At 41.7% G+C, this 17,372-nt stretch overlaps 1 protein-coding gene across 1 annotated transcript in view; it reads right to left on the bottom strand.

Annotated features, from left to right (window-relative positions):
* agap3 (ArfGAP with GTPase domain, ankyrin repeat and PH domain 3) overlaps window positions 1-12,363 on the bottom strand; it is a 73,509-nt gene extending 61,146 nt beyond the window's left edge. Inside the window, exons 1-3 of the mRNA XM_085253249.1 lie at window positions 10,213-12,363; window positions 2,965-3,023; window positions 457-544 (exon numbers count right to left, since the gene is read on the bottom strand). Of these exons, the coding sequence (XP_085109375.1) occupies window positions 457-544; window positions 2,965-3,023; window positions 10,213-11,788 (1,723 nt within the window). The 5' untranslated portion in view covers window positions 11,789-12,363. The remainder of the gene's footprint in view (window positions 1-456; window positions 545-2,964; window positions 3,024-10,212) is intronic.
* Between the last annotated feature and the right edge of the window lie 5,009 nt (window positions 12,364-17,372).

Below are 17,372 nucleotides of genomic sequence, written 5' to 3' on the forward strand. Positions count from 1 at the left end.
GTAATGAGCTTCAAATTACTAGAAATGTTACATTTTGTCATTTTCCCTCCATTTTCAGTGAAGGGAGAAATAGAACTGAGCCAGTTATCAATCTCGCCATTTGGAAGCTTAACAAAATCCAAAACAAAACAGTTTAATGGAAGTTAATTATAAAAATACGCACAGAAGCGGCAAAAAAAACAAAAAACAGTGCTGTTCTTCATTATTTAAATATCCTATTACACTCTTCCAAATATGGTCACCCAACCGTCCCATCCTAACAGAAAGCTGACAAAACCAGCTTTTCACACATCGTCAACAATGTAATACATATGACAGGCTGCGGCAGCTGAGGCGCTGAGGTCAAAAGAGCCACGGTAAACATGCTGCATTTAATCTGCAATGCTCTGATCTTTGTGCTGGGCATCATGTTTGTAATCCACCTCCTGACCCACGCTTTCTTCAGCAGGCTCTTACCTTCAGGCGATTCCTCTTGCACATATGTCCCTGTCAAATATCGATGAACCAAGGCAGACTTCCCGCTGGACAGGTTTCCCACAATCCCCTGCAAGTCCAAGAGCAAAAAGCTATGAGATGATGTACAGGTTCAAGTGACCTGACAGAGAAAAAGAAAAAAAATCCTACCACAAAGGCACTGAAATTGCATAAGTCGTGCTGTTTTGAGTTTTATTTTTTTATATTTTCTTTCCAAAAAACTGAAGCTTCAACCTCAATCATAAAGGCTTTGCAAGTTTTCAGCCCAGTGTGTGCAAATTGTGTGTGGCAAAAAGGAAAACACTGCATCAAGGTCAATAATATCAGAAATAAAACCATCTCCACATCTTATTTAATTCCTAATCTTTAGTTATGCTGCTAAGTCTTAAATCCTAGCTGTATGAGTCACTAAAGTTTTAGAGATTATTCTTTCTACAGAGACATACCATCAGAACTCAACTGAAAAATCAAAGACTGACGTTCTGGGCATTTTTATTGCGCATATATTTCAATGTGTGTGCATTTAAGAACATAAGTAAAAAAGAAGAAGTGCTGCATTTAAGGCATCTTTGAAAAGACTAACTCTTTTTTTTTTTTTTACCAGTATGCAAGTTTCTTGTTCAAAAAATGAAAAATGTAGTTTTGTGGGTGTGATTTTTCTATTATTATTTTTTTTTACTCTTAAAATTGGTCAAGGTGTAATTATTTGAAAAAGTAATGAAACTTTCACACTAAACCTAAAGGTGACTCCATTTTTTAGCTTCTCTGCTAAGTAGATTTTTATTACACACTGGCCTGAAGTGAAAACAAGTGTTGGCTAGGTGGAAGAAAATCAAATTAAAAACTTTAGAAGGTAGTAGGCAGTAAAAGAAACTCCATATGGTTTGTGTTCAAGGGGGTAAAGGTCCCTTTCGTAGGGCATGTGAGTTTGAAATATTGTCCAAGTGCCTCTGATTTACACCCGACTTTGGTTGTAGTCTGTCCTGTTCTACCTCTCCCTGCCGTCTAGACCAGACCAAACTGCAGTGCCTTCGGGGTGATGCATGGCTGAGGGTGGGCTGACGATGCCAGCATGTCTGGGAAGAACAAAGACTGCAACATGCCTCATCTCCTCCCTCTCCAGCTCCTCCTCTACCCACCATCGCCCTCTCCTTCCACAGATCATTAGTGGGTGTTAAAGCAGGTATGGTTCTAATTATAGGGACGTTTGAGGCACAAGAGAAAAGGTGTGTTCAAGGTCTTTTCCTAGTCTAGCTTCTTTATAACTGAAGTATGTATATCATGAGGTACCCAGAAGAATAAGCTATGAATAAATTCAAAGTTAGCAAAAAGTTGTGGTGCTGTAAAAGCTGTGAGTCAAAAAAAAAAGGCTTTGAATGTGCCACAGAACCAGCATTCTCCTGCTGTTTAACTGCTGGGCTTTGTGGCCCGCTGGTATATAGGATTTATGATCTCGAAATGCTGTATCAGCATTATGCTACTACAGAACCTTCACTCTTCTTTGTAGACGTTTAGCTCTGATGTGAGATGATCAAAAGATGACAATAAAACAGGATTTAACCACAGTCAAGTCACCAGCACGAAATCAACAGTACCAGAGTACAGCTCACTGTTGCGGCAGAAAAAAATTAGAGGTTTTCTCACATGGTTTTAATCGTTTTAATTCATCTACAGGAATTGTTTTGACCCCTATTACTGTGGTATCAAAGAGGAAGAAAGCAAAACCTGCTTTTTTCCCCCCTATCGTTTTTAAAAGCTTCTGAGAGTTGTAACCAACTTCCTTTCAGCACGACCTTGTCGCTGCACGGTAACTCTGTGAAAGTTTTGAAAAGAATGATTACTATTTTTGCGACACTTAATTTAGTCTTACCGGGTCCATTTAACAAACCCCCGCATGGAAGCTGCCAATTAACACCTTAGAAACATAAAAAGCAACAGACGCATTTAAAAGTGTTTGAAGCCAATAAAGGAAGTTTGTCTTTGTGCTTGCTGTGAATCCCCCCATTGAAGTTTCCCCTTCTTCGAGGTGCCACAACAATGAATTCACCTAACACTGAAAATATCATATCCACTGGGAGAACGGCAGACCGGAGCCTTCCAAGGCTGCTAGTCTTTATGTGGGTATGGCATTAAATCATGTGAGGATGTTAGTAGTGCATTTGGCAGAGGTTGTGCGTGTGCTTCACTGGCGGGTGGGAGCGGACCCAGGATGTGTCACCGGCCTAGCCCAAAACTGTCACTCATCCTGTGTCTTGCTGCAAAACCACCCTGTATCGCCATGCCAACGCATCTCATTAAAAATCACCCACTATGTGCCAGGGAAAAAGTCCAGCCAATTTCTCAAATGTTCCCTCTCATGTGAAATGCAAAACTAGTATTACATGGAGAGAACATGCTTTCCCACTGACATTTAAATCTGTTAGTAAGATGAAACCTCTGAGGGCAAATTAACACCAGGATTGTCAAAAACAACAAAAAAAAGTTACTCACCACTTTCAGCTCCGGCACTGATCGACTCAATGTCCATTCCTGGCTGTTGACAAAAGAGTCTAAAAAGAAAAAGACAAATGAAGACGTAAATGACAAAAGCAAAAAGTACTAAGCGATAATATGCGTTCTGTTCTATTTGACCCCCAGCTATAATATGGCACCGACAGCTTTTGCTAGCGGCTGAATTTAAAGAGTCTGCAATAAGTTTTATGCTGAATGCTACACCAGTCACATCAAGCATTTCGACTTACACAGCAGTCAATTACAGTAAAACATTTTTAAAGGAATTGTGGGGTTGTTGCCCTTTTTAAAAAAAAGATTTCCTGCACACATGTTAACCAGAACCACTGAATCAAAGTTTTATGGCAGATAGATAGAGCCAACTTTAGTGAAAAAGTTGTGTAGTTATGAATATATAGCCATTTGGCCTGTCGTGTTCTAATGTTTGTCCTTTTATTTTTACCTTTTTCCTATTTTCCCTCATTGTTCTTTTATCTTTCTTTAATTTCCCCCCTTCTTCTCTTTACCACTTCAACCCCTCCCTGCTTGTCAGCTTTGGCATTGCTAAATTACACATATCCTATGTGAATAATAATACAAATATATGAATTATTAAAACATTATTTATAGAGTTTAGGCAAACCAAATTTGTATGGCAAACAGTGAATTCAGATCATAATTATGATAATAAATGCTGTTGGACAAGACAGGTAAAAAAAAAAAAAAACTTTAAAAAAGTAGAATTTTTAAATAAGTAAAAAGAAAAAGATACAGTCATGCTGTGTTCTTGACTGGTGACCAATAGGACAGCCTCACATATGTCTGATTATGCATGTGCAACATGTGCACAGCAGCACAGGCTAATAGTTGCTCACAGCCATTACTGAGCTCTGAGGGAGACACAAAGTTGGCCAAAGTAAACCATGGAGGAACCGCCATGAAATGTTAAACCTAATGAGACACTTAAATCACCCTCACCCAGCTGAACATGGACATTTTAAAGAGGCTAATAAAGGAAGAGTGGCTAAAGCTAAAGCTATCCAGAGCTCAGTATCTACAGACTCGGTATGAGCAAGGGCTCAAAGCAGGAACAAAAGAAAAAAAATTGTTTAGCCAAGTAAAAAAAAAAAAAAAAAGAGCAAAGGTTCCACGTGCTGCTATCTGATGAAGTTATAAACATAATTATTATATTATTTATGTAACTTGCATTTGTGTTGATATATAAATCTGATAAACCTGCTTTTGTTTGGTAGGGTAAAATATGTCAAGTAAAGGCAAATGTATAGAAACCCATTTTAGCTAATTATCTGTAGCTTTATTCTCAGTTCTTTCAGTGAGAGTCTATCATGTCCAGTTTGTGGGAAATTAAGAAACGTAATAATTTATTTTAGTGTAAAAATATCCCACATAGAAAAAAAAAGTTGATTTTTTTGTATAAGCTGTCCCTTATAGAGCTTAGAAAACTGGAATAAGCAAAAATAAAATTAAATAAATAACTAAATGAATAAATCAGTAGATAAATAAATAAATAAGAAATAAAAATCAGCCAAGAAAATTACAATCAGTGCATCTCATATTTCTGTGATAATAATTTGCATAAAGTAGGATTTTTTTTATAATCCTCCAGAAACATATCTGCATATGAATGAGCTGAATTCGAACCTTCTGGTGATTTCTAGTGCTGGAAGCTTTCTGGTTTCAGTCTATAGTCCGCTCCTAGTTCAAATTCAATCGACCAATCAAATCCAAGCAGGCCTTAGCTGCATGCAGGTCCCCTCAAAAGTGGAACCCCGTTTACTGAAATGCAATCTTAAATTCATCAGCTAACATCTGAAGACGAATTAACTTTTTAAAAAGTTTATCTCCATTTGTAAACATCACAAAATACCTTGGACCAGGTATCTGCTGGTTACAACGGATACCTGGAAAAACTGTTCCCTGCATTCAGAGTATAAGGAATCTTAAGGTGCCAGTTTTTCAGGCTTAGTTCAATGATAGAAGCACTTTGATTAAAGCAACTTAAACCAAAAACTAACGGCGATATTAGATGAAGCCCCAAGAGCCACTACCCTGCTTGTCAGCTAATGTCAGCTGGCTCCAGCCCCCAGATTCTGATTTGAATAAGTGGTTAAGAAAATGCATGGATGGATGGATCGATCCCCACGATTTTCAATCTGTCCGACTCTTCTGTTTCCTCTAGATTTGTTTATTTGTACACAACACAAGTGTGAAGAAGTAGTTAATGCAGTCTGTGAAGGCCATTTCAATGTACAGCCCAATCTTAGGAGGGGATTTTGCTAATCTGTTTTAAAAGGCAGTTATTATCAGGCTTGATTCAGCATGGTAGGTTTACCAGTGACATTTGGAGACATTGACTAGATAATAGAGCTCTGAAAAAGGGCAGAACACTATAAAGTACAATGTGAACCCTCAGAACTAAAAACACAAATGACAGCTCCACAAGGTGTGCCCATTTCCCACAGAGATGGAGTACAGCTATGTGTCATAACATCTATTAGAACAAAGACCACCTTCCTGTTTTGGATCAAGGCTTTCTTGCCATCTGAACCTCCCAAATAAGATACCATCTCTAATACAGGAGCCTACATGCCGCCTTGCACAGGTAACCCCCTCCACATCTCTAAACCATAACAATTAAACTACTCGTACACCATCATTACACAGCTATGGCGGTTTTTCTTTTTGCTGCAGGCGATGCCAATATGAAAAGACACAAAGCATAAACAGTAAGGACCCCAGTGTCATTATAGGACATGTTTCAGGGTTTTTTTTCCAAAATATGCTAAAAGCATAAATGACTCATAGACGGGGAGACATGAGCCAAAAATTCCCCTTGACTTGTCCATTAAAAAAAAAACCCACAAAAACAAAAATCAGTTAAAATCTTGACTTTTTCTCCAATCCATTTACAAAGAGCGTCACTCTGCTGTGGATGTCTCACTTGTTGTGGGAGAGGAGAGTGCATCCCGAACACAGGGGCCTTTCACCAACCATTGTTTGGAGCAGAGGAGTCTTTAAACAGCACGCCTCCAGTTAAGCCCTCTCAGTGTGGGTTTGACATGTCAGAACATGAGCGGAGACATCCAAACTGCCTCAGTTTTTAAGTGCAGGAAACTCAATGCAGGTCACGGCTCTCTGGGGCGATCTCCGATAAGGCTGCCGCCCCATTTTATTACAGTTCCTGTTTCTTGTTATTGAAAGGTCAACCAGCGGTAATGCTCAAAAATAGCAATTACATGAACCCATCTTAAGGTGCCAGTCTTTCAGGCTTTGTTAACAGCTCACCCAAAATCAAACTTTCTGTATGTTCCTCTGGGCTGCATTGCTATTTATCTGACTAGATTGTGAGTCATTTATACTGGCTGTAGTAATATCTGCTTTCTCTTGAATATAATGGAACTCAACGCAGCTTTTTTTGTTGTACTTAAAGTGCCAACAAATATGTTTTTGTCAAACGTGGTATCATGACCTTGTTACTAGAATGGTCCGGCACTTTCATATAGGAACTATTTTCTTTCTACTGTCTCATCACAGCCCATCTAATGTTTACATCCTGTTACTGTATCATTAGCACAAGCCTGCCATCATGGGTACATAGATGCTTTCGTCAGTACAGTAATATAATTAGCAAGTAGTTCCTAGATTGTCCTTTTAATGAAGAACTGGTTATTAGTGAAATAAAGCAGAATGAATAAAGAATAATATTTGATAAATGAAGCCCCCAAAAAACATGATTTTCAGATTTTAAACAAGGAGTATTTTAAACTCAACCCAACTAACGTGTAGCCATGAAGGGAAATTTTGGGTCATCGCAGGTCAATGCAGAAATTGTGTTGTTGGCCACTGACAATCGCTTCATCTCTGGAGCACCGCATTGACTACCGGAAAACAGCACCACTTATTCTTTCACAGACAATAATAACAACAAAAGGAAGCAATAGAAAATGAGTGCCTTTCACTAAAATAATATTGAAATCAAGAACACAACAAAGAAACAGCATCATGGTGAAGATGCCTGAAATTTGCCATCCCGAAAGAGATAAAGTGGAACCGAACTGTTCCCCCACTAAAAGAAAAACCCCTAATTGAATCCATGTGGTCAGCATTACGTCATTCTTTAAATATGACCATCCCCATATCGCTGTGTCCCAGAATGCCTATGGAAACAAGGGAGCCCCGGGACTCGCGATGCCTACAGAGGACACCAGTGTCTTTGTCTCTGTGAGGGTAAAACTGTTGGCAGCATGTTTGTCAGGTCTTTCACTTCACTGCTCACGTCTGCTCAGATAAAAATGACCACTCAGTCTGAGGGTAGCGAAGCACAAGCGAAGCCCCAACTTATTCCATGAGAAAAGAAAATCTAATGTGAGCAGCAAGTCCGTGCGTATGCACATGCATGCATGCGTGCCAATGTGCAGTGAATCTGAAGTGGTTTTTTGGGGAACGAGAGAGGACAACCTTGAGATCTAAACTTCCACTCTTACTCTGACCAACTTTCCAACCATACTTTCCTTCCGTCATGAATTACAGAGTGAGAATTTAGCTAGCAATTAGTGTTTCTACTCTGATGATTCACCAACTGACATTCCCTGTCTGGCTACTTTTATCATGCATGTCATGACAAAGACGGTCCTGCAGCATCTTCTTTCTGTAGCTCTACAAAAAAAAAAAAAAAAGAAAGAAATTACAGAAAAAAACAAGCATAAGAGCTCTTACTTTTCTTCTGCTGAGCTCCCAAGCACAAGCCAGTCATTTCCATCAAATTAGGTAAGTGACAAACACAGTCACCAGAGAACAAGGGGAAAATCTTTACCCCGAGCTCGTCTAATGCAACCTGGATGGTCTGGCCTACTTAAAGCTCCCAGAGCCTTGTGTTGTCTGCAGAAAGGCATTGATCACTTCCCCTTAAAATAAATTGGACATCCCAATTCACATTTAACATGAGATTTGCAAATTGGGTTTTCAAGAAGCCTTGCAGTGGAATGCCCAGGCTGACGGACTCAGTTTGTCAAATTAAGAAGGGAATGTGCCAGAGGTTATCGTTGCAGCTACAAAAAGGAATAATAAAAAAAGAACAAAAACCAAAGGAATCAGTCATGCATGAATGAAACTGAAAGCAAAGTTAGAGAAGATCCACAAATTGCAGCTTTTTTGGCAAATGGTTGGTAGACCTCTTGGTGAAACAGCAGGATCCTGCTTCAAATGAGCCACAGTTCTGAAAAACACAATGTACTGGAGCTGAGATTTGCAGTGGCAGCTGCTCATATACAAGTTACATTCAGTTATTAACAGATTTCCCTCTGCTCCTAACCAGACTGTCTGCGATTCAGTGGTTTTTCAATATCTTGCCGTCTCCCTATGTGTCCTGCTGCAGCTGAGAGGGCATTATCGCTGTGTCACTGTTTATTCAACTTCCCCTGAAAGTGTATTTATCTTGAACATAGCTACCTGCTGGGGACTCAACTACACCTGCTGATATGAACGCCAAAAACAAAAGCATTTTTTTCTAATTATTTTTCCCTCTGCAGGTTTTAAAGTAAGGCCCACTCCATCTGAAAGGTAAAGCACATACAGGAAGCACCACATGAATTAATATCGAAGGAGGCAAAGCGAAAGGGAAACAAAGGGAATTCCATCCTCATGAATATATTTTGTGTTAGATTTAAGATAAATGAGTCTGGATTTCACCTTCGTGGGGGGGATTTTCTTCTCTAAAAGGTAACTCCAAAAAGTACCCATCACTGAGTGTTTTCCTGTCTGCAAGCTACATTGACAGGTTAGAGTACAGGTTACTGTAGAGTTCTATCTGCAGCACCACTGCAGTATTTCAACCTCTGCTACACATGTGCACCGCTGACCACCTACACTGCTTCTCCGACCCCAGAGACCACACCCCACTCCCCATTTCAGCACACAGTTCACTGGCCACTCCTGGATCCAACAGGATGGCTTTGTTTACTCGACAGGTGGGGGTGGGGACACCTCAAACTCTTCCCCCTGTTAAACTCCCTTCCTCCACCCAAACGTCATACACACACTCAAGTACAGCCTGAGTGTATGCAAGCGTTCAGTCACAGAAGAGTTGGGCTTCGGCTTTTCTGGATTTAATTTACTTTAAGACCAACAGTTAGGCAGGTAGCAACAAGCGCAGAGTCCCGCCCAGGGCATTGAACACCCAGCTTAACTGAAGCTGATCGGCACACCTACATTCCTGAAGCTTGACTGACTGACTGACTGCAGTGGAAGAAATGGACAAATACCACTTGACTCTGGAAAACAAATCAATAGGTATCCTTGGTAACGTGTCATGGGAGAATACAAACAGACAAGAGATTAACAAGTCTGACCTCAGCCCCTTCATGAGTCTCAATTTAACATGAAAATTAAAACAAAAGAAATGTTTTGCTGGTTCAAAAGTTGCGAATATATACATGACATGTGCAACTTGACATCGGGGGAAGTTATTAGGTTGTCACAGACGACTAATTAGGTCTCTTTGAAAAGGTGTGAAATTGGAGCTTGACGCACAAAACGCAGCAAATCACAGCCATTAATTCAGATAGTTACAAATATTTGCCTCTCTGCCTGCTCTTCCAGGCAACTGGACAAACACACTTCACTGTCAGAGTTAACCTTTAAACACAGCGCTTAAGTCGTTTGCTCCTCTCCCCATCATTACAGTATGTAAGCCCTCTTAATTTAGCATTGCGAGACTGCCAAATGCATCCCCATTACAGCCACTAACTGCTTTAATGCTACTTCTTTAAGCTGCGTCTCTGAGAGACCAATAAGCAGGCCTGGGTCAGGATAACACAGAGATAGCACGGGGACTGTGTTATGCCACAGCCGCCCCTCTGTAAAACAAACTGTTATCATGTGTTCTTTGCAGTCACTGGTGATTTCACTTCACCTACTTTTTGACTGAACTACAAAAACCTCAAAGAAGGCAAAGTAATTGCTGTGCATGTGCACACGAACTGAGGTTCACACATGAAAAACACTGGAGAAATAAAATACCCGAAATAGAAATTCCAAAAGGACTCTTTGGACTTTTTTTGAATGCCATCCAAACTCACAATTCCCCCACATGTTTTTCATTTGCTTGGCCTAAAAAAAGTGCACTTCCTTATTTCTATCGAGCTGTAACTTTCTGTGCAGTGAGCAAGAGGGGGTATATAAAATGGAGCACTGAGCTGAGAAATAAATCAGCAGTCTTGCAGGTCTTACCTTGACCTTTGTGGGAGTCAATGCCTGCCAGAGTCTCTATGGTGACAGGCTGTGACTTATTATTCCCAGTCTGGGGATATTGACCACTGTCTTTGCTTTGGGACTGCTGAATTTCACTTTTGCCACTGCTTGGCTGGTCTTTCCTCCTGAAACGGTTTGCTATGAGCTGCCATATACTTTGTTCTTCCTGAACTGGTTTGGAAGTCAGTTTTGGTGGATGGAGAGGTACCTCCATTACCTTGACCTTCCCCCTGCTGTGATACTGAATGTACTGCATGCCTCCATCTTCCGTCTGATCACTGGAAGTTGAAATCTTTCTTCCTGTGAGGTACGAGAAGGGTTGAGGAGGCATCGTTGCCTCTTCAGCAGTACTTTTAGTCTGAGAGTACTCCTTTGACTCTACCCCAGGACCCAAATCCCTAGGACGAGTCCTCCTGATTCGCAGACTAAGACTCCGTCTTAAAGAGCTCAGTGTACTTCTTGAAGTATCAGATTTGTTGTTTTTGGGGGAAATTTTAGCATCTTTGTCATTTTGCTTTTCCTTGTTCTTCTCTTGAGAGGTTTTGCCAAACAGTTTCCGTCGTAAGCCTCCTTTGAAAAATCCCTCTCCTTCGCCACCTCTGTGGCTGCCACTCCTCTCGCTGTTTATCTCATCATCAGAGCCCCTCTTTTTTAGTTCCAGTACTGTCATACTGACGGGCCTGGGCTTCCAGCTCCTCTGGCGGACCCTAAGGTTCACCTCCGCAGGGCCTGATGGCCGTTGAGCCACAACAGGATTGAGGCCATCCACTGCTCTTAGCTCAGCCTTCCTGCTCCTGTGCTGGTGGCTGTCTAAACTTCCTGTCCATTTGCAGGATTCCTGGGCTTGGGGCTCTGGCAGAACTGCGACTGCGCCTGGAAGCATGCAAACGCTCCTGGGCCTTAGCAGCCGTCGTTCTTGTTCGGGCTGACGATCTCTTTGGACCTTGACCGGACCGTCATACATGCTCATCGTCCTTCTGCCGAGCAGGGCTTCATCCTGATGTGACCTTCGTAGCAGGGCCCAAGGCAGAGACCTTCTTCCTGGTGCACTGTCATGATTCCCATGAACAAGTCCTTTAGCCTGGATGGTGGCAGAGCACGATGTTGAGCTCTGAATGAGCTGCTCCTTGGCGTCTGGTTGAGCTGTTAGCAGTAAGGAGTTTCCTGTGTATTTTGAAGGTGGTTTAAAAAACTTGTCTGTCTTCATTTTTCCCGCAATCACCTCCTCCAACTCCTCCTCATCCTCCTCCACCACTACCTCCTCTCTATGCCTCCCGGCGCTACTGAGGGAGAGCCACCTGCTGAGCTCGTGCTGTGCCTTGCCCAACCTCGGGCTTTTCTCCATTTGGACTATACAAGTCATTTCTCCATTTGGCTGACAATTCCCAACCAGGGTGTGAGTGACCTGGCCCATTTCCAGCTCTGACACCGGTGCATCTGTATGTGTTTCTTTCAAGATTACAGAGACTTGGTATACAGTTATCTCCTGCTGCTGCTGTTCTATAGCTGTACTCCTTGGGGTCACATCCACGTTCCCACTGCTAAGGAAAAGCATCACACTTCATTCAGACGGATTCACACAATCATCCTCATTAACACACTGAAACCAGTGTGTTACATTCTGCCAGAGAGTTGAGATTCAGCTCATGAAGTCCTTCATTTGAAGACTAAATTCCTCTGCCAGGTATAATCTTTCACCTTTGACATGAGGAAAGAAAAAAAAAAAACAACTTCAAACAAGTTAGTTCAAAGCCTCGCTGCCACCTGCATCCTCTGGCTCCTTTCCTCAGCAGAATCAAACAGGCATTTAGATGGTAGCTGCTTTTTGCTCCGCTCTATTCTACCTGTCTCGAGCAAGTAGATGCACAGAAGAAAAACAAAACTTTAACTGCTGATTTTGCAACAAAGGCATATCTGTAACAGACACAAAAGTTACAGCTCAAAAAAACTGAATCATCCTTCTTCTTTGGCAAGTTGCAAACTGCGAGCAATCCCTGTTGTTGGCGGTGCAGAGAAACCCCTTAATCTCTGAGCTCTTGCCATGTAGAGCATGAGGGAGTGTGTCTCTGTTTGAACTTTCAGCTGCCTTCCAACCCCCGGGACACATGGAAAACAAGGAGTGGATCCCAAGGACACTGAACACGCCCTCATGATTTCACCAGAGTTGCTAACAGCCCCCGGAGGTATAAACAGACAAAAGTGAACACACAGGATCGAGATAAGACTCTGCTGATTACACACTGATATATACAGACTACAAGCCACAAGAAACAGCCATAAGTGGGCATTTTATTTGGATTGACCAATGGTAGAAGAAAAGAATAAACTATAAACTTTCTCGTATTTATTTAGACACTTGACTGATTCACCTAAACACATCAGCTTTGGGGATACGCTGCTTAGGTTTTAAACACTTTTACGGGGACGCAGAAGTCAAAATGTCTCCCTCGCTCCAGGATCTATGAGAATACTAATGCAGCACAGCCACGGAGTAACATGGGAGTACCCACACAACCACACACCAACCTTCCAGTGGCTCCCACTATACAGCCTACATTCAATGGGAGAGCTTAACTTAATTCCAAGATTGGCTGACAGCTATTTTTGTTGAGGAACTTGTTCTTTTTAAAGCACTAATGGTTACCATGGCAGAAAGCAGTACATTGGACATTATGTAAAATGGCATTCTCTGAATCTAAACATAATTACACATTCACTGCGTGGGCAGTCCTGCATCTAACTTCATTGAGAAAATTAGCACATTGAGCTACTGAGAACGCTGGCATTCGATTAAATGCAGAGAATAAAAAGACTGAGCAGCCTTACGTGGCCTATTCAATCTTCTGGTGCATTAGTGCAGCGTAATGGGCAGAGCTCATTTAGACAGCCATGCACCACAAAGAATCAAGGCAGATTTTACCCCCACAACTCTGCAGCACCCAGTGTGGTTAAGACTGGAACACTGCCCCTTTGTGGTCAACAAGAGAAAGCACACTGGAAGGGAAAATGTTCACTGGGCATGTACTGTTATCGGCTGGATAACCATTCAAAGCTGGTGTGATTTGCCTGGACAAAAAACATATATCTAAAACAGATGCATAATCAGAAGTTAACAACACTGCTTATGAGGAAAGAAGAATAACAACAACAACAACAACAAGTGGCCATTCCTTGAGTGCATCACTGTGGGGAAACCAGAATAACCGGGAGGCAGAAAGTTACAGCCCAACTGCTGCAGTTTGTGCCAAACGCTAAATCTCAACAGCATTTGACTTGAACTGATTTTGTTTTTTCGTAACGTCTCCCTAAAGTCCTCCAATTGCTATTGCCGTTGTGTGCCATCTACAGTACGTTTGATATTCCTGATATTTGAAGTGTTTCTTGGCACATTTCTTTCTCCCTTATGTCTCTTTATCAACTGACTCAGCGGTGTTAGAATGAAAACAATCAAAAGCATTTTAGATATTGTTACAGGAAACTCTAACCAAGCGCGTGCACCGCCAGAAAAATCTGAAGTGAGCAAGTACAGCAGCAAAGTTGAATCCCATATCAGGCTGTCAGAGGTTGTAATTTCGGCCTTTACCTGTGTCTAGGAAGCAGGGGTTTGAAAGGATGTGGGTCTCATCGTCGAGTAAACGGTCCTTTTCACTCCACTGGATCTCGTGCCGGTCTCGAGTTTGCTTGCGACTCCCGAAGCACATCAACATATTCTAGCTATAACCTCAGAGGCACTTTTCCGTGATATAACCAAAAAGAAACAAAGATATTTAGGTGCCTGAATCCACGTTCAGATTATTGATCATCTTTGATTCATTGCGCCACTCCTGGGTTTTTATCTTCCTTTGCTTCTTTCAGACATTTCTGTTGACATCTGCAGCTCAGTTAGTCCCCAGTTTTTTTCTGTCCAGCATAGAAACCAAAAAAAACCTATTTTGTCATTTCTGGCACGCACTCCATGCCAGCCTGATATTGTGGTAACAAGCAGAAGCCGGAGCGGCTAATGGACAGTCCGAGGAGGCGGCCCAGAAAGGCCATGTGGTATCGCTCCCTTTGAGTCCTTTCCTTAATGCAGGTGTTGGTTAGCAGGGTCCTACATAGGAAGTCCTGATAGGATTAAAGTTAATCCACTATCCTGTTGTCTTTGTTGTGGTCCGGTCCAAAGGAAACCTGTGCTGCGGTAAATCCTGGCATTTCAAAGTGCTGACCAGGTAACAGAGCCTCTCTTGTGTTTAACCCTGTCCTGCAGCTAAATATTTCTCCGTCTTGAAACTATATCTTGATGGAAGGTGGAGGGAAAACCTTTTCTGAAAAACTGGATTGGCATGTTCTGAGGTTTCAGAATTACCCTCTGCGTCTGTATCTCCCTGTGTGTATGTGTACACATCTGCCTGATTGTAAGCGGAGGTCATACTGTGTGTGTTGGCCGTTTATCTCATTTCTGTGCGTCACCTTGTCAAACACAGGCGTAGCTGTTTTGCCAACACCCCGACCTGAGTTTCTCTTTCAATTTTTCTTAGGCTACATTCCTTAGTCGTTCAGCAACAGAAAGGTACGCTCTGTACTTTTGCAAGACAATTTTCTCGCCATGCGATTATTATCTCATCTATAAGCTACGTTTGGAATCTTTCTTTGTCAGGTTAACATCCCAAAAAACCCCTTTGGTACTTTTCCAGCATCCCATAAGACGACATTATATTTTAAATGTGTCACAAATACAGCGTGCACATCATCTCTACAGTACTTTCATTTTTGTTATTATGGCGGCATCAGAATTTAATTCAAAGCAGGCATCATTATAAAATTTGACTGGACAATCTCGTCAAATCCCTAATTAGACTGCCTGTTGGGGTTTTCGCCTTCACTTTCTAATCGAATTCAATCAAGGCTTTTGCCAGTCAGCAGTATTTCTCTTCATATTAGATCATTTGACACAATATACCACATTTCCAGTGGGGGGCAGTCACGTCGCTAAGGAATTGCATCCTAATTATAACATTATATCAGTTACATTAAAATAACAAAGTATTTCATAACACAAAGAAAACTTTCAAAACTAAGAAGCTTCACTCAGACTGGTCTCTGTGGCCCTGTAAGCCCGGGGTAACTAAGAGGCTGAATTGGGAAGGCCTTTTTTTTTTTTTTTTTACAGCAACATCACTTATCTGGAAGACTCAAGCAGTTTTGGGGCTTGTGATGATGTCTGGATAACCATTAGCTGGAAACACACACAGACTCACACACACATAACGGAAATGTCTCAACAGCAGACATAGCAGACAGTCAGAACTAGTGTGTTTATATAAGACGCAGACACTATGTGCGACAAACACTGGTGCTGTCTAGCAGATTGCATGATGCATTCAAGCCACATGAGTAAAGCTTACTAACTCCTCGTCAGTATTAGAACATGAGTCAGTGTGAGGAAGACGGCCGCGTACATATGTAAACTCCTTGGCGGAGACGGTTTGCTTCCTCCGGCAAACAGGGTGACAGGAAGAGAGACTGAAGGCGGCCTCCCGACTTATTATAATTAGCACTCGGCAGGTAGCAGGCTGTAGCCCAACTCTTCTCGAATATGGTTTTTTGCTGACCTCATTCACACATCAGCACAGCTCAAGCCTCAGGCATCCGGTATTCTCCAGCATTACGTATGAGGGGAGAAAGGAGAAAAAAAAACAAAACTCCAGTGTTGTTTGCTTTCTAAAAAACACAAATACATTTATTCAGAACTTTTCAAACTGAGCTCTGTGTGACAAATTGGTGGCAAAGTTTGCCACAGTGACTAACAAGCTTTAATGAGAACAGAAATGTTCATGACTTTTCATAGGTGTTGATGTCACGCTTTAAATATAGCCTCGTGTGAACATGTGAATGTAATATATTGCTCAGGAAGCGCAGCATGGAGAAACAGGAGAAAATTACTCAGAGCTATCAGAAATACCCCTTGATTGAAGAGATGTTTGCCCTCACTGGAGAGAGTCAGGTACTGTGATTATCATCATCATCATCATCATCATCATCATCATCATCACAGACGAAACACAGGAGCTCGGGATTGCTAATTGACCTCATGCAAGACTGCCTGAGGCTCTAATAACAAAGGAATCCTGGTGGCATCTTCTGGATTTCCAAAAAATGCAAGAAAAAGTGCTGTGCTCTTTTGATAGAGAAAAGGGAGAAGGTTGGGGTGTAGTTTGGGTTAATACAAAAAACAATTCTCAGAGCACTCGTCAGAATAACGCCATCACCGGACACTTTATTAGGTACACCTCACAAATAGGGAGGACTCCTGTTTTGCCTTCAGAACTGCTTTAGTTCTTCATGGCATAAATCCTGGAAACACTCGTCAGACATTCTGATCATATCAACATGATAGCTTCCCACAGTTGCTTCAGATTTGTCAGTTGTACATCCCTAAGATGCTCCATTGGCTTGAGATCTGATGTCTGTGGAGGCCATTTGAGTACATCGAACTCATCGTTATGTTTAAGAAACTTGTTTGAGATCATTCGAGTTTTGTGACACTGCGTGTTATCCTGACCAGAAGCAGCCATGAGAAAATGGGTACACTGTGGTCATAAAGGGATGGACATGATCAGCAACAATACTCAGGTAGACTGTGGTGGTGAAAAGATGCTCATTTGGTACTAAGGGGCCAAAAGTGCACCAGGAGAATATCCCCACACCATTACACCACCAGCCTGAACCATTGATACAAAGCAGGATGGATCCATGCTTTCATGCTATTTAATTCTGACCCCACCATCTGAATGACACAATGAGATCCATCAGGCCAAACAACAAATTTGTAATCTGTCATTTTCCAATTTTGGTGAGCTCATGTAAACTGCTGCCTCGGTTTCCTATTCTTTGCTGACAGAAGTGGAACCCGTGTGGCTTCCTTCAAGATCTTAGTGATAACTGTATTCAAATCAGCTTAGCTGAAGCTTTAGCATTTAAACGTAACGTGCTGCCAGTTGACCTGGTTCAGAAAAAAGAAAAAAAAGACTGAACATGGCAAGACTGGTTGGAACAGTTTCCAAGCGACCACTTGTTTTAAAAAATATAAGGCTGAACAAGGATTTATTAAAACATGGGAAACTTAAGGTTGATAACACCAATTTTAATCTTTAATAAAA

The sequence above is a fragment of the Mchenga conophoros genome, linkage group LG18 (assembly GCF_057382185.1).
Source record: "Mchenga conophoros isolate Kocher_MC1m ecotype Shallow Benthic linkage group LG18, M_conophoros_male_GT1.1, whole genome shotgun sequence".
Lineage (NCBI taxonomy): Eukaryota > Metazoa > Chordata > Actinopteri > Cichliformes > Cichlidae > Mchenga > Mchenga conophoros.